Genomic DNA, 18,232 nt, shown 5'->3' on the forward strand with positions numbered 1-18,232 from the left:
CAAGTGATATGACAATAGTTATGTCATCAAGTAGTAGTGATATATTGATTACAATGACATCACCTTATCAAACTGTTTTTGGGCGTGTTTGTAATGGCAGAACTGGTATCAGTAGAATTGACAATGTCTTGTCTAAAGAGAAATTACTCACTGGGAAAAGCAGGCTTTGCTATGCTATTTAGATTGTATTGTTCTTACCCAATACCCAATAATCTGTTCCCCCTCCCCAACTACAGACCCTGATAACTTTGACATTTTATGAAAGATCTTGAAACCTTTTTAGCCGTACTTTTACTTAGGGTGCTTTAACGTGTACTCTAATAATCGGGAAGCAAGTACAGGGAGTGAATTTAATAAATTAACAAACATGGAACAACACAAGTAGCGTACAGACATGAAACATATAAACCAAAGGGAGTGACAGATATAGGGGAGGTAATGAGGAAGGTGATGGAGTCCAGGTGAGTCTCATGAGGCGATGGTGGCAGGTGTGCGTAATAATGAGTAAACTGGCTACAACGAGCGCCAGGGAGGGGGAGCGGGAGTAGACGTGACACATGCTATCTATTTTAGTCTCTCACATCCACTGTTATTTTATTATTGTTTTACTATTTGAATTTGTCTCATGTATGTTTTATTCATGTTTTTATTTTTCTCACCTTTTATTATTTTATTTGTTAAGCCCTTTCAAATGCATCTCCTGTAAGAAATGTGCTCTATAAATAAAGATTGATTTTGATTTGAAACAGACATGCATTGCAATGCTGTAAAATCCTTGAGATAAGATAATATGACAGATCTTATCGCAAGGTAGGGTAAGTAAGTAACTCTTAAACCTAATTTGTATGGCAAGATCAACAACAACACATTGATAACAGGGCCCCTATTTGAATACTGTCATCATCACACATTTGTGATACATGCTGATGACTACTGGAGGCATTGTCCAGACAGGCCTACTTTCTGCTGGGTCAGTGCTATCCGGTATCTTTGGGACGCCCCTGCCCTAACCCTAGCCTTAACCATAACCATTACCTTAACCATTTTACATTTCAACTATGGGCTAGGGACGTCCCAAGATGTCCAGGATAGAGTGGAACCTTTCTGCTGGTCTGGCTTTTCAAAAGCATTGTGACTCCTCTTTGCTTGTCACAGGATATTGTTTCTGCTATTTCAGCTTCAAACACATAGAGATCCTACTAAATTACTATTCAAATTCCTAATTCTGTTCAAACATGTCAATCAGATATCTAATAATCATACTACAGAGAACACAAGAGCGCACACGCTGTCCTGAAAGCTGTCTTTCTGCTCTTTTACCGTGTCATGGTTCCACTTCACTGATTATTAAGGTTTTCTTCTTTTACTTTCCCAGACTCAGGGCTGTACCGAGGCCCCAGGATGATGCAGTTTGGCTTGAGTCAGATGGAGCTTGTAGCGTATAGTGTGACGTGTGTGTTATATTGTGTAATCTAGAATCATGTGTCAAGCCTTGTCATGGCAAGCGACTTCCACTTTTAGTTTTAGTCAAATTCACTTAGTTGCGGATGTTGCCTGTAATCCATGGCTTCTGGTTGGGATATGTATGTATGGTCACTTATTGATGAAGCCGATGACTGAGGTGGTATACTCCTCAATGCCATTTGATGTCTGTGCTAGCAAAACAGTTCTGTAGCATAGCATCCGCGTCATCTGACCACTTCTGTATTGAGCGAGTCACTGGTACTTCCTGCTTTAGATTTTGATTGTAAGCAGGAATCAGGAGGATAGAACTATGGTCAGATTTGCCAAATGGAGGGCGGGGGAGAGCTTTGTATGCATCTCTATGTGTGGAGTAAAGGTGATCTAGAGTTTTTTTCCCTCTGGTTGCACATGTGACATGCTGATAGAAATGAGGTAAAACGGATTTAAGTTTGCCTGCATTAAAGTCCCCGGCCACTAGGAGTGTCGCTTCTGGATGAGCATTTTCTTGTTTGCTTACGGCCTTATTCAGCTGGTTGAGTGCTCTCTTAGTGCCAGCATCGGTTTGTGGTGGTAAAGAGACGGCTACGAATAATATAGATGAGAACTCTCTTAGTAGATAGTGTGGTCTACAGCTTATCATAAGGTACTCTACCTCAGGCGAGCAATAACTCGAGACTTCTTTAATATTAGACATCGTGCACCAGCTGTTATTGACAAATAGACACACACCCCCGCCCCTAGCTTCTCTGCCTGCCGGTGCATGGAAAATCCGGCCAGCTCTATATTATCCATGTCGTCGTTCAGCCACGACTCAGTGAAACATAAGATATTCGTTTTTAATGTCCCGTTGGTAGTATAATCTTGATCGTAGGTCATCCGTTTTGTTTCTCCAATGCTCGTTGGCCAATAGAACAGATGGCAGTGGGAGTTTACTCACTCGCCTATGAATTCTCAGAAGGCAGCCCGACCTCCACCCCCTTTTATTCCATATTTTCATGCAAATGACAGGGATTTAGGCCCGTTCCCGAGAAAGCAGTATATCTTTCGCGTCAGACTCGTTAAAGAAAAATTATTCTTCCAGTTCGAGGTGGGTAATCGCTGTTCTGATGTCCAGTAGTTATTATCATTCATAAGAGACAGAAGCAGCAACATTATGTACAATATACATAAAAAAATTATTTACAAACAACGCGAAGAACCTACAAAATAGCAGTTGGTTAGGAGCACATAAAACATTGGCTATCCCTGCGGCGCCATCGCCTCCAGCGCCATTCTTACAAATAGGTGCTTATTAAGATACAATTCATTTTAACTAGCTAAATCCTGTGTATCAACTAGTAATTACATTGTACTAATGCAGATATTACACGTACTCTGGTGTACGAGTGTGTTTATTTATTTTTAAATGTGTTTTATTCCTCATCTGAGATGACACTCATATTAGATCTGTTTTCGTAAGCTCAACCAAGTTAACCCAGATGGTACGCTTCATTTTGGGGGCAAGTGCTAGCAACAACATTGACTGGAGATATATTTTAAACAGTGCACATTCATGGGTAAATAATTTGAGCCTATTATAGCATAGGCAATAATCTCTCAGACACTTAGCGCATCCACAAGGGATCTCAAATTTTGTCACAGTTGTTAATTAATTGGATGCAGCTGAGAAGAAGCCAAACACTAATTTGGTGAATTTAGTGAAAACCTGCCCATTTGTAACAAGCATGGTAACAAGCAATCATTGTTTAATTTCTGTAATTACAGTCCGCAATACTACCAGTTACATGTTGTTTTTACACTGTAACTATGAGTTGTTACAGTTAACTACAATACTTGTTATTACACTGTAATAAGGACCCCTTAAAAGGATGTGTTACCAAGTATTGATTGATCTTAAAGGATTAAAGAGATTCAGCAGTACTTTTGTATACTGTTTAGCTAGTAGTTCTGAAAGTACTGCTCAAGAGTCAAAATTTGTCCCAGAAAATTGTGCAGCTTTGAGTACCAAGATGGTGTAGCAGTCAGACGTCTTTGTCTTTGTCCTGTCGTGTCCTTTGTATATATCTTTTTCTTCGCATATCTTTTAAAAATATTTTCCTAAACCTCAACTTCTAAATACTCTCCTGCAACCCGCCTCACCCAATGTGGCGTGGATCAGTTTTTTTTTCTAAAGTATTTCTATTTACTTCGGATCTGGAATCCCTCAACTGAAGCTAGCCAGCTAACTAGCTACCAGCTATCAGTCAGCAAACCACTGCTAGAGGTCATCAGCTAACCTTTAGCTCGGAAAGCTCTCGCCAGTTCGTACAACGTGACTCAAACCAGAGCATAACGGACCTATTTTCTCTCCATATCCCCGGATTCGTACCGCAAACTCTGAACCTTTTCATCTGGATCTTCGCAACTAGCTAACCGCAATCCCGGGTGACTACTCCTGGTTAGCGTTTCCATCCCGGAGCAAGCACCAATTAGCCTGAAGCTAGCCCAGCTAGGGCTCCTGGGCTACCACCGAAGCCCACTCCTGGGCTACAATATCCGGACCCCTTATACTGCCGGTATGGGGCACGGAACCCCGCCTATCCTCTACGACTGGAATAGCGACATAATCTGCCTGAGGATTCCAACAGGCCCCTCAGGCGTGACGTCCGCTGAAGGCCCATTATGCTAACCGCGGCCTGCTAGCTATCTAGAGCTACTTGGAACCCTACTAATCCACGACTGGTCTATCGACGTCACCACACGAGGAGGCAAAAACAGACTTTCCTCCATCGCGACGTCCCCCAAAGGCCCTTCTGCTAACTTGATAGCCCCGGTCTGCTAACTGCTAACTGCTAGCTTGCTAGCCCCGGTCTGCTAACTGCTAGCTTGCTAACCCCGGTCTGCTAACTGCTAGCTTGCTAGCCCCAGTCTGCTAACTGCTAGCCCCGGCCTACTAACTGCTTGCTTGCTAACATTTACATTTATGTAATTTAGCAGACTTACAGAGCGACTTACAGTAGTGAATGCATACATTTCATGTCATTTTTTTTTTGTACTGGCCCCCTGTGGGAATCGAACCCACAACCTAGGCGTTGCAAACACCATGCTCTACCAACTGAGCCACAGGGAAGACGGTCCGCTAACCCCGGTCTGCTAACTGCTAGCTTGCCCCGGCCTGCTAACTGTCTGAATCGCCATGTCCCCAGCCAGCCCAACCACTCACTGGACCCATATGATCACTTGGCTACGCATGCCTCTCTCTAATATCAATACGCCTCGTCCATTACTGTCATGGTTAGTGATTACTGTCTTACTTCACTGTAGAGCCTCTAGCCCTGCTCAATATGCCTTAACCATCCATGTTGTTCCACCTCCTACATATGCGATGACATCACCTGGTTTAAACGTCTCTAGAGACTATATCTCTCTCATCATTACTCAATGCCTAGGTTTACCTCCAATGTACTCACATCCTACCTTACCTTTGTCTGTACACTATGCCTTGATCTATGCTATCGTGCCCAGAGACCTGATCCTTTTACTCTCTGTTCTGAACGTGCTAGACGGCCAGTTCGTATAGCCTTTAGCCGTACCCTTATCCTACTTCTCCTCTGTTCCTCTGGTGATGTAGAGGTTAATCCAGGTCCTGCAGTGCCTAGCTCCACTCCCACTCCCCAGGTGCTCTCATTTGTTGAATTGTGTAACCGTAAAAGCCATGGTTTCATGCATGTTAACATTAGAAGCCTACTCCCTAAGTTTGTTTTACTCACTGCTTTAGCACACTCTGCCAACCCGGATGTCTTAGCTGTGTCTGAATCCTGGCTTAGGAAAACCACCAAAAACCCTGAAATCTCCATCCCTAACTATAACATTTTCCACCAAGATAGAACTGCCAAAGGGGGCAGTGTTGCAATCTACTGCAAAGATAGCCTGCAGAGTTCTGTCTTAATATCCATGTCTGTAAACAAACAATTCGAGCTTCTACTTCTAAAAATTCACCTTTCCAGAAACAAGTCTCTTACCGTTGCCGCTTGCTATAGACCTCTCTCTGCCCCCAGCTGTGCCCTCGATACCATATGTGAATTGATTGCCCCCATCTATCTTCTGAGCTCGTGCTACTAGGTGACCTAAACTGGGACATGCTTAACACCCCGGCCATCCTACAATCTAAGCTTGATGCCCTCAACCTCACACAAATTATCAATGAACCTACCAGGTACAACCCCAAATCCGTAAACACGGGCACCTTCATAGATATCATCCCAACTAACTCGCCCTCCAAATACACCTCTGCTGTTTTCAATCAAAATCTCAGCCATCACTGCCTCATAGCCTGCATCTGTAATAGGTATGTGATCAAACGACCATCCCTCATCACTGTCAAACGCTCCCTAAAGCACTTCTGCGAGCAGGCCTTTCTAATCGACCTGGCATCCTGGAATGACATTGACCTCATCCCGTCAGTAGAGGATGCCTGGTTATTCTTTAAAAGTGCCTTCTTCACCATCATAAACAAGCATGCTCCATTCAAAACATTTTGAACCAGGAATAGATATAGTCCTTGGTTCACTCCAGACCTGTCTGCCCTTGACCAGCACAAAAACATCATAAGCATTTCTCTACGGCTGGCCATGCTTTCCACCTGGCTACCCCTACCCCGGTCAACTGCCCAGCACCCTCCACAGCAACCCGCCCAAGTCCCCACCATTTCTCCTTCACCCAAATCCAGATAGCTGATGTTCTGAAAGAGCTGCAAAATCTGGACCCCTACAAAACAGCCGGGCTAGACAATCTGAACCCTCTCTTTCTAAAATGATCTGCCAAAATTGTTGCAACCCCTATTACTAGCCTGTTCAACCTCTCTTTCGTATCGTCTGAGATTCCCAAAGATTGGAAAGCTGCCGCGGTCATCCCCCTCTTCAAAGGGGGTGACACTCTAGACCCAAACTGCTGCAGACCTATATCTATCCTACCCTGTCTTTCTAAGGTCTTCGAAAGCCAAGTTAACAAACAGATTACCGACCATTTCGAAACCCACCGTTCCTTCTCCGCTATGCAATCTGGTTTCAGAGCTGGTCATGGGTGCACCTCGGCCATGATCAAGGTCCTAAACGATATCATAACCGCCATCGATAAGAGACATTACTGTGCAGCCGTATTCATCGACCTGGCCAAGGCTTTCTACTCTGTCAATCACCACATTCTTATTGGCAGACTTGGTTTCTCAAATGATTGCCTCGCCTGGTTTACCAACAACTTCTCTGATAGAGTTCAGTGTCAAATCAGATCGCCTGTTGTCCGGACCTCTGGCAGTCCCTATGGGGGTGCCACAGGGTTCAATTCTCGGGCTGACTCTCTTCTCTGTATACATCAATGATGTCGCTCTTGCTGCTGGTGATTCTCTCATCCACCTCTACGCAGACGACACCATTCTGTATACTTCTGGACCCTCTTTGGACACTGTGTTAACTAACCTCCAGACGAGCTTCAATGCCATACAACTCTCCTTCCGTGGCCTCCAACTGCTCTTAAATGCAAGTAAAACTAAATGCATGCTATTCAATCGATCACTGCCCACACCTGCCCGTCCGTCCAGCATCACTACACTGAACGGCTCTGACTTAGAATACGTGGACAACTACAAATACCTAGGTGTCTGGCTAGACTGTAAACTCTCCTTCCAGACTCACATTAAGCATCTCCAATCCAAAATTAAATCTAGAATCGGTTTCCTATATCGCAACAAAGCATCCTTCACTCATGCTGCCAAACATACCCTCGTAAAATTGACCATCCTACCGATCCTCGACTTCGGCGATGTCATCTATAAAATAGCCTCCAACACTCTACTCAACAAATTGGATGCAGTCTATCACAGTGCCACCCGTTTTGTCACCAAAGCCCCATACACTACCCACCACTGCGACCTGTACGCTCTCGTTGGTTGGCCCTCGCTTCATACTCGTCGCCAAACCCACTGGCTACAGGTTATCAACAAGTCTCTGCTAGGTAAAGCCCTGCCTTATCTCAGCTCACTGGTCACCATAGCAGCACCCACTCGTAGCACACACTCCAGCAGGTATATCTCACTGTAGCAGGTATATCTCACTCCAGCAGGTATATCTCACTATATCTCACTGGTCACCCCCAAAGCCAATTCCTCCTTTGGTCGCCTTTCCTACCAGTTCTCTGTTGCCAATGACTGGAACGAACTGAAAAAAATCACTGAAGCTGGAGACTCATATATCCCTCACTAGCTTTAAGCACCAGCTGTCAGAGCTGCTCACAGATCACTGCACCTGTACATAGCCCATCTGTAAACAGCCCATCTATCTACCTCATCCCCATACTGTATTTATTTATTTATCTTGCTCCTTTGCACCCCAGTATCTCTACTTGCACATTCATCTTCTGCACATCTACCAGTCCAGTGTTTAATTGCTATATTGTAATTACTTCGCCACCATGGGCTATTTATGGCCTTAATTCCCTTATTTTACCTCATTTGCACTCACTGTATATAGACTTTTTGTTTTCTTTTTTTCTACTGTATTATTGACTGTATGTTTTGTTTATTCCATGTGTAACTCTGTGTTGTTGTATGTGTCGAATTGCTATGCTTTATCTTGGCCAGGTCGCAGTTGCAAATGAGAACTTGTTCTCAACTAGCCTACCTGGTTAAATAAAGGTGAAATACATTTTTTTTTAAATGAATCTTGCTAGCTGTCACTCAAATGGCGAGGGGCTGAAGCTCATTGGCTAGAACTCAAATTGCTAGGCTGCTGGCCCATGTGGGAGAAAATGTAAGGGAAATGGTGCAGCACTGCTTCCAGAAAAACAGTTGCTATCAAACTAGGGACTTTGTGGCTAATTGAGTTAAGACAGTAATTCTGATCATAGATTATGCATGTATGATCTACACATCGACACATCCAGCCCAAAGCAGGAGGCTTAATAGCAGTGTAGAACCTATATGTCTCAATGCCAGAAACACATACAGTATAATAGTAACTTAGAGAACATACCCAAATTACTAACTCTTAAGTCAACTGTTATAATGCGGTTCTAAAACTTTGAAAACAGTTCCACAACGCCCCGCAGTCAGAGTCACACAATGAATGGAAAACTTTGTTAAAAGTGGGATACATTTGTAAGAATGAGGCGGGCAAATTGGGCGTCTACTCGTCAATCTGCAGGGCACATTTCAACCCTGAAAACTTCCACGGCTATCAACAATGGAAAGAGGGCTTCAGCAAGAAGTTGCTTCTAAAAGTGGATGCTCTCCCTACCATCAATGTGGCTTCTAAGCATTTCAAACAGCCAGCAGAGACCGTGAGAATGGAAGTGAACCGGTAAATGAAAGCTATAGCGCATTTAGCTCACTGTCTTCCATCTAAATAACACTAATAAACGTTTCTCATGGTTTGACACACTGTACTGAGCTAAGCCACTGAAGGAGTAACACCTCCCCCTGCTGGTGAGTCAGCAACACAACATGGACAACAAGTGGAGGGATTTGTACATTGGGTTTTATTCAAAACATCCTTCAGGTCAACCAGTGCAAATGATACAACAACCCTCCATTAGGAGGGGGAGGCTGAGGTTTTATTTGGTCTATGAGAGGGTTGGTCCCTCAGTTTAGTGATCCAAACAAATCTTGGTTCACTGTAAGACTCGTGGGATGCGTCGTAATAATTTAAACAGGCTTCCTCCCCTCTCTCAAGCATCTCCGACCTTGTCAGATGAGAGTAGGAGAGGAAAAGAGAAGCAAAAGCCACTTCAGACTACTGAGAATGCACCCTAGGATCTCTGACTGACTCCCCCTATACTCTTGCCCACCTCCAGTGTCTTTGGTCCCAGACCTGGTTGGTCAGGTCTGTGGAGATAAAAATACTACTCTCCATGTTCACAAGGATCAGCTGGAGGAAAGCACTGCACTGATTATGTGATCAACAAATCACCTCAACTTCTAAACAACTGGGTATGATATATTCCATTAAATATATACAGTACCAGTCAAAGGTTGACACACCCTACTCATTCTAGGGTTTTACTTTATTTTTTACATTGTAGAATACTGAAGACATCAAAACTATGAAATAACAAACAAGAAAGTACTAAATATATTTTATATTACAGGTTCTTCAAAGTAGCCACCCTTTGCCTTGATGACAGCTTTGCACTCTTGGCATTCTCTCAACCAGCATCATGAGATAGTCACCTGGAATGCATTTCAATTAACAGGTCTGCTTTGTTAAAAGTTAATTTGTGGAATTTATTTCCTTCTTAATGCGTTTGAGCCAATCAGTTGTGTTTTGACAAGGTAGGGGTGGTATACAGAAGGTATCCCTATTTGATAAAAGACCAAGTCCATATTATGGCAAGAACAGCTCAAATAAGCAAAGAGAAACAACAGTCCATCATTACTTAAGACATGAAGGTCAGTCAATCAGGAAAATTTCAAGAACTTTTAAAGTTTCTTCAAGTGCAGTCGCAAAAAAATCATCAAGCACTAGGATGAAACTGGCTCTCATGAGGACCGCCACAGGAAAGGAAGACCCAGAGTTACCTCTGCTGCAGAGGATAAGTTCATTAGAGTTAACTGCACCTCAGATTGCAGCCCAAATAAATGCTTCACAGAGTTCAAGTAACAGACACATCTCAACTGTTCAGAGGACAGTGTGAATCAGGCCTTCATGGTCTAACTGCTGCAAAGAAACCACTACTAAAGGACACCAATAAGAAGAGATTTGAGATTTGCTTGGACCAAAAAAAACAAGCAATGGACATTAGACCGGTGGAAATCTGTCCTTTGGTCTGATGAGTCCAAATTTTTGATTTTTGGTTCCAACCGCCATATCTTTGTGAGACGCAGAGAAGTTGAACGAATTATCTCCGCATGTGTAGTTCCCAACATGAAGCATGGAGGAGGTGTGATGGTGCTTTGCTGGTGACACTGTCAGTGATTTATTTAGAATTCAAGGTACACTTAACCAGCTTGGCTACCACCGCATTCTGCAGTGATACACCATCCCATCTGGTTTGCGCTTAGTTGGACTATCATTTGCTTTTCAACAGGACCATGACCATGACCCAAAACACACCTCCAGGCTGTGTAAGGGCTATTTGACCAAGGAGAGTGATGGAGTGCTGCATCAGATGATCTGGCCTCCACAATAACCCGACCTCAACCCAATTGAGATGGTTTGGGATGAGTTGGACCGCAGAATGAAGGAAAAGCGGCCAACGAGTGCTCAGCATATGTGGGAACTCCTTCATGATTGTTGGTAAAGCATTCCTCATGAAGCTGGTTGAGAGAATGCCAAGAGTGTGCAAAGCTGTCATCGAGGCAAAGGGTGGCTACTTGGAAGAATCTAAAATATATTTTGATTTGTTTCACTCTTTTTTGGTTACTACATGATTCCATATGTTATTTCATAGATTTGATGTCTTCACTATTATTCTACAATTTAGAAAATAGAATAAAAAAATCTAGATAAACACTTGAATGAGTAGGTGTCCAAACTTTTGACTTCTACTGTATATCCACAGGTCCATCTATATGATGCAAAGATTACTAGCTTGTGGTCAGGGTCAACGGTTGACCCTCGTGGACAAGCAGGTCATGATGGATCCAGAGGTTCCAGCGCTGTCTCACATGCGTGTCTTCTTGTAAATGGCAATGTACTCCTGGACGTCTTCAGGGGAGCCCAGGACTACAGGAACCCGCTGGTGGATGTTCTCTGGCTGGATGTCCAGCACGTTCATCTCCCCCGTGGTGGCCATGCCGCCAGCCTGCTCGATGATAAACGACATGGGGTTGCACTCGTACAGCAGCCTCAGCTACACAGAGTGGGGTGGAAGAGAGACAATGGTTAGTCACGTCAATATACTGAGAAAAGGCCTCATTCATCCTACACTTGAATAAACTTCTCTCATTGATCGTTACATTGCCTATCTCTCTTGGACACAGCCAGCCCTTTTTTGGTCACTTGTATGTATATATATATTTTTTAGAGTAGATATTCATTTATATGAACTGAAGCGCTCTGCCTGATTCACCTTGCCCTTGGGGCTCTTGACATTGGCGGGGTATAAGAAGATGCCTCCGTACACCAGAGTCCTGTGCACATCAGCCACCATTGAACCAACATAACGCCCACCATAGGGGGCACTGCCATCCTGGAAACAAAAAGCAATATAAAGTTAGAAATAATTCAATAACTGAAGTAGTCACTTCAGTTTTAGTCCCAGATATTCTGTCATTTTATATTTTCTTCATTTAGCCAACGCTCTTTTTTAGTGCGACTTACAATAGGGGATTTTAAAAAGTAGATAAGACAACCACATCAGGCATATTTCAGTAATTTTATTGGTCACTTAATAGTACCCAAAGAGTTAATGGTTTAAAATGACAGTGTAAAATGTATGCCCTCTGCCCTTTCAGGTTTGTAGTTAATTAATTACCTCTGGGTATTTCTTTTTCTTCAGGTACTCTGTGACATCTGGGTAGAAGTGCTGAGCATAACCTTCGTTAAGACTGTAGATCTTTCCTCTCTTCTTGATCTTCACATCCTTGTCTGTTAGGATGAACTCCCCGATGGACTAAACAGACAGAGCAAGGACTGACTGAGCAAGTTCATGGACCATTGGATTTAGATATCATTTGTGTTTTCATGTTCTTTAATTGCTGTTTTACTGTCGTGTGTTGCTATTTTAAATGCACTTTTAATCATGAAAGTTTACCCAAAATCCAGAAACTTCCAAGTGATTCCATACATTGAAATTCATTCAGTGAAGTTGTCTCAGTTCAGCATTCCAGGGGGGGAGAGGGCAAACTCCACTGAACTAGTTTCAATGTATGGAATCATTTGGGAGTTTCTGGATTTTGGGTAAACTTCTCCTTTAATTTTGATTTGGAACTTACAGGGTCCAGCATGAAGCAGTTGACCCCTTGTCCTGTAGAGAGTACCATCATGGTGGCACTGCCGTAGAGGGCGTAACCGGCGGCAACAATGTGACGTCCAGACTGCAGTGCATCCTTCTCATTGGGCTCATCGTCTGTCGTCTGGGAGACAAACATGAGGACAGTTATTACCGAAAATAACAGAACAGTGAAACAGCCTAACTACAGTAGAAATTGGCACTGTGGTGTGACTGAGATAAACAAAGTGTCTGAGAATGAAACAGAATGTCTGGGAATGTTACAGAATGTCTGAGGCTAAAACATAATGTATGTTTGGGCCATAGAGGAATCATAGAAAAAAAACACCAGAAACAAAACAAACACCAACCTTTCTGTAGATGGCAAAAATTGTTCCAATTGATACAAGACAGTCAATGTTTGACGAGCCATCAAGTGGGTCAAAGCACACAATATATTTCCCCTGCGAGAGAAATAAAAAGGACATTGTCACATTGATGTCACAAGAAGATCCCAACTTCAATCTGGGCCACAAAAACATGCACTCCCCTGTCCATCCACATGCACCTGTTTCTCTGGCTCCACGATGAGGGCCCTCTCGTCCTCCTCTGACACCAGGACACAGGAGGTGAAGGAGGACTTAATCATGTTGATGACCAAGTCGTTGGACAGAACATCCAGCTTCTTTACCTGGTCACCTGTCACGTTGGTGCTCCCAGCAATGCCATAGCTGGAGAGAAGGACAGGCGAGGGAGAGAAGGACAGGCGAGGGAGAGAAGGACAGGCGAGGGAGAGAAGGAGAGAGGAACAGGGGGCAGACGTGTGAGAGCAGTAACATCACTAGGCCCATCTCTGTCATACAGTTGATGGGAGGGAGGGACAAGGACAGGGCGTAATGTATTTATATAATCAAATCACATTTGTATTTGTCACATGCCCCCAAATACAACAGGCCTTACCGTAAAATGCTTACTTACAAGACCTTAACCAACAACGCAGTTCAAGAAATAGAGTTAAGAAAAGATTTACTAAATAAAGTTAAAAAAATAAAAAGTAACACAATTAAATAACAATAACGAGGCCATATACAAGGGGTACTGGTACCGAGGCAGGTTAGTCGAGGTAATTTGTAGGTGTAACTTGGGTAAACTCTTTTCGGTCATAAGAGATGGTAGCAACAACATTATGTACAAAATAAGTTATAAACAATGCGGGGGAAAAAACAAAATAGCACAGTTGGTTAGGAACCCATAAAAACGTATGCCATCCCCTCCGGATGGCATTGAATTGGCCACTGCTTTGTGTCAGTTTGGAATGCAGTCTCTGATAGAACGCACAGAGAAATGCCTGATAAACAGGTACTAGGCCTACTTCCTCCTAATGAAGACAATAGGCATGTCTCACGAGGTAAAACATGCATGATTTGTGAGTAGCCTACCTTATTCCAATAGCCTTGGCTTGCATGAAAATAACAACATACAATTATGCATTTCGTGTGGACATTGACCTGAGTCGAGGTTGACAACGGTATTAGGGCCAACAGATTAGATGGACAGTCAGGCACAATGTAAATATTATATTTGAGGCTCCCTGCCCCGGTGCATGGTTGGTTGTAGTAACTCACAAATTCAGCAAAAATCAGTGTTGATCAGTTATGAAATACTTCAAATTCAATTTTATTTGTCACATGCTTCGTAAACAGGTGTGGACCAACAGTGAAATGCTTACTTATCGTCCTCCTCCGCTCAGTTGATAAATGTGTCATTTAGACTACGAACGAACACAACCGCTGACAGTATCACTTTCTGCATGCAGCAACACTTACAGGTTGGCAATCCCAGCTTTCCTGACGGCGGTGGAGATGGCTTTGACGGCTGTGCAGATGGAGTTGAGGAGGGTTGTCAGTTCTCCGGTTCCCTTCGCCTTCCTTCCCTCCTCCAGCACGAATCTCGTGAGGGTAACGACATTAGTGTCGAATGAGCCCCGGTCAGACATGGCGACTTAGAAGGCTGTACAGGTTCTTGAGAGGGGACCAGGACAGGTGAGTTCCTCAATGTATGTAAAGTTAAAATATAACTAAAGAGCCGAGAGAGCGGGAGAGGCGGGGGTGTGCAGTTGTTTGAACCAATCACAGTTGGCCTTTCAAAGGGAGGGACGAGGTTGAGAACACATGTGGCTGAGCAGGTTAGTGAGGGCAAAGTTCACAGATAATAAACAGGTTCTCACAAATGTTCCAGTGATGTTGGCCCGGTTCCAACCGGTTACTTTACCCCCCCCCCCCCCCACACTCTTACCCGTTTCGGTGATTTCACATACCCTAAACTTGTTTTGAAATGCACTGTCCCCAAAACGTCTGCTCTCGGCATGATATGTAGGACATCTATTGGATACCTTATCAATAAATAGATTACACGGAGAATGCAGATAGTGTGCAGTTAGGTCCCTATTCATTTTGAATGAGAGAACTACATTTAGTGCAAACCCTGAAATATAATAATGTGTGAACATGTACTAGTCTGTAGGCCTGGCCTACAATGCAGTGGAAGGCTAGCAGTGGACTGTTGAAGTAACTCAAATAATTGTATGACATTTGGAGTGAAACAAGGATGATGAGTTAGGAGACAAACTATTCTGCAGCTGGTTTTAGATATTTAGAATCTCTGGTGGTCTCTTATATGTCCTTTAGTGTTGGGAAATCAGTCTGATGAGGAATGAAAGATACCAGAGAGAAACCAGTTGCTAAATCATGTAGCCAAAAAATGGAAAGGTGATAGCATCTCCCATAAAGACCACTACAACACGTTTTTTTCAATGCATGGTAGGCTACACTTATTTATTTAAATAATTCAATTTGTAAAATCTGTTGTGGTCAAATTACACAGCGGTCAGCACATTGGTTTAACAGCCTAGATTATCATGAACACTGATAAATCCACTTTCTTCTAACTCTTTTATGAGCTTCTGGCTATCAGCCCTTTAAGCATGCTTTATGTACATGTTCCTGAGAATAGCTGAGTCTAAAGTGCAGTTCATAGTTCAATCCTTTGGGTTCTCTTTGTTGCTCTACTTTAAAGATGTATTTTCTTGTGTGTCTGAAATGACACCCTAATACCAACATAGTGCATTACTTTTAACCAGATCCCTATGGGCCTGGTCAAAAGTAGTGGACGATATAGGAAATAGGATGCCATTTTATGCAAACCTTGTGTGCAAAAACAATGACAAAAGCTAATGACGAACGCAGTTAGGTAAGATGAGTTCATTGGGCCGGGTTTACATGATTTTGTTACGCAACTTTGGACAAAATGTCTGACGGGGGTTTCACAACAAGATGCTGATTTAAACTTTGAACTTTGAAATGGAGCCACAGGTGACCGCTGAGAGCCAATGGTTTGCAAGAATAAAAGACCAGATTCTAGGGGCACATCTGAACTGTTTTCAAACTTGCTTTGTGTTGCTTCTTCAGTTTGTTAAAAGAGACTTCAGAAGAATTGAAAGAGTGGCAAGTAGCCTAGTGGTTAAGCACGTTGGGCCGTTAACCGAAAGGTTGCTGGTTCAATTCCCCAAGCTAACTAGGTGAAACATATTTTAATGTACCCTTGAGCAAGGCACTTAACCCTAGTTGCTCTGGATAAGAGTGTCTACTAAAATGTAAGAAATATATTCTTATGTGGTTTTGAGTCTTATCTAAAAGGGTTATAGGCTACAGCAAGAGCAATATTGTAAGAGCAGCACTGATGGAATGAGAAAAAAATGTAAATTATATAAAGTTAATCTATTATTTTCAACACTTTACTGAATAGTTCCTGAGTAGTTTTTTAAGGTCAGAATGTTGGGCTCCTACTTGTTATGTTGGGCACCTACTGACCAAACAATATGTTATTATTTTTTTAATTTTCTCAATGACATGTATTGCTAAATATTAAGGTTTAAGGAAATACAGGCAGGGTAGAGTGTGTTGTGTGAAGAATCCAATACTTTAACATGTATGCGGTACAAATCACATTATTGTGGGAGCACCTCTAAAAGTATGAATTAGGCTGTTTGAGAATGTTTGAATCTTAAGCAACCTGCATACACATTGTTTGAAGTACAATAGACTGGAAATAGTACAATAGTGCTGGAAAACCTTGGAAGAACATGGGTGGAGTAGGCATTGTGGTGCTCATGTGAATTTCCTTTTTCGGTTTCAGACCAATACCTACAGTTGAAGTCGGAAGTTTACATACACCTTAGCCAAATACATTTAAACTCAGTTTTTCACAATTCCTGACATTTAGTCTTAGGTCAGTTAGGATCACCACTTTATTTTAAGAATGTTAAATGTCAGAATAATAGTAGAGAGAATGATTTATTTCAGCTTTTATTTCTTTCATCACATTCCCAGTGGGTCAGAAGTTTACATACTCAATTAGTATTTGGTAACGTCGCCTTTAAATTGTTTAACTTGGGTCAAGCATTTCGTGTAGCCTTCCACAAGCTTCCCACAATAAGTTGGATGAATTCTGGCCCATTCCTCCTGACAGAGCTGGTGTAACTGAGTCAGGTTTGTAGGCCTCCTTGCTCGCACACGCTTTTTTACTTCTGCCCACAAATTTTCTATAGGATTGAGGTCAGGGCTTTGTGATGGCCACTCCAATACCTTGACTTTGTTATCCTTAAGCCATTTTGCCACAACTTTGGAATTATGCTTGGGGTCATTGTCCATTTGGAAGACCCATTTGCGACCAAGCTTTAACTTCCTGACTGATGTCTTGAGATGTTGCTTCAATATTTCCATATAATTTTCCTTTCTCATGATGCCATCTATTTTGTGAAGTGCACCAGTCCCTCCTGCAGCAATGCACCCCCACAACATGATGCTGCCACCCCCGTGCTTCACGGTTGGGATGGTGTTCTTCGGCTTGCAAGCATTCCCCTTTTTCCTCCAAACATAACGATGGTCATTATGGCCAAACAGTTCCATTTTTTTTTCATCAGACCAGAGGACATTTCTCTAAAAAGTACAACCGTTGTCCCCATGTGCAGTTGCAAACCGTAGTCTGGCTTTTTTAATGGAGGTTTTGGAGCAGTGGCTTCTTCCCTGCTGAGCAGCCTTTCAGGTTATGTTGATATAGGACTTGTTTTACTGTGGATATAGATACTTTTGTACCCGTTTCCTCCAGCATCTTCACAAGGTCCTTTGCTGTTGTTCTGGGATTGATTTGCACTTTTTGCACCAAAGTACGTTAATCTCTAGGAGACAGAACGCGTCTCCTTCCTGAGTGGTATGATGGCTGCGTGGTCCCATGGTGTATATACTTGCGTACTATTGTTTGTACAGATGAACCTTCAGGCGTTTGGAAATTGCTCCATGTAATGGAAACCCTTTTGAATGAAAACTCCACGAGAAAATCTGTAGGCCAGCAAGTTTTATTTTATTTGAAATGTTACCTTTATTTAACTAGCCAAGTTAGTTAAGAACAAATTCTTATTTACAATGACGGCCTACCCCGGCCAAACCCGGACGACGCTGGGCAAATTGTGCGCAGCCTTATGGGACTCCCAATCACGGCTGGATGTGATACAGCCTGGAATTGAATCTGGGACTGTAGTGACCCCTCTTGCACTGAGATTTAGTGCCTTAGACCGCTGTGCCACTCGGGAGCCCCCGAGTGGCACAGTGGGAGGGTTGTCGGCGGTTCAATTACATTTACTCAGCGAGCGCAAAGGAACCATGCCTGCAAAACCTGTTACACACCTGCATAAGGTAAGTCTGAATACGAACTACTGAGAAGTGTGTAGGAAAGGTATCAATTTCCTAAGTCTGAATTGGGCCCAAAGAGTTGAACCTAATTACAGTGTGTCACACCCTGATCTGTTTCA

At 42.9% G+C, this 18,232-nt stretch overlaps 1 protein-coding gene across 1 annotated transcript; it reads right to left on the minus strand.

Moving 5' to 3' along the window:
- Positions 1-8,954: 8,954 nt before the first annotated feature.
- LOC106561989 (fructose-1,6-bisphosphatase 1) lies at positions 8,955-14,489 on the minus strand. Its single transcript, XM_014126502.3, has 7 exons — positions 14,193-14,489; positions 12,935-13,097; positions 12,738-12,830; positions 12,371-12,511; positions 11,911-12,048; positions 11,506-11,625; positions 8,955-11,286 (listed from the first exon to the last, which is right to left on the minus strand). The coding sequence occupies exons 1-7, from the start codon at positions 14,360-14,362 to the stop codon at positions 11,098-11,100; spliced, it is 1,014 nt and encodes a 337-aa protein (XP_013981977.1). The 5' UTR covers positions 14,363-14,489; the 3' UTR covers positions 8,955-11,097.
- Between the last annotated feature and the right edge of the window lie 3,743 nt (positions 14,490-18,232).

Source organism: Salmo salar, chromosome 01 (assembly GCF_965601325.2).
Source record: "Salmo salar chromosome 01, fSalSal1, whole genome shotgun sequence".
NCBI lineage: Eukaryota > Metazoa > Chordata > Actinopteri > Salmoniformes > Salmonidae > Salmo > Salmo salar.

Coding starts and splice junctions, on each gene's coding strand:
- LOC106561989 (XM_014126502.3), bottom strand. CDS start 14,362: ATGTCTGACCGGGGCTCATTCGACACTAATGTCGTTACCCTCACGAGA. Junction 12,831..12,934: donor TCGTGGAGCCAGAGAAACAG/GTGCATGTGGAT, acceptor TTTCTCTCGCAG/GGGAAATATATTGTGTGCTT. Junction 12,512..12,737: donor TTTTTGCCATCTACAGAAAG/GTTGGTGTTTGT, acceptor TTTGTCTCCCAG/ACGACAGACGATGAGCCCAA.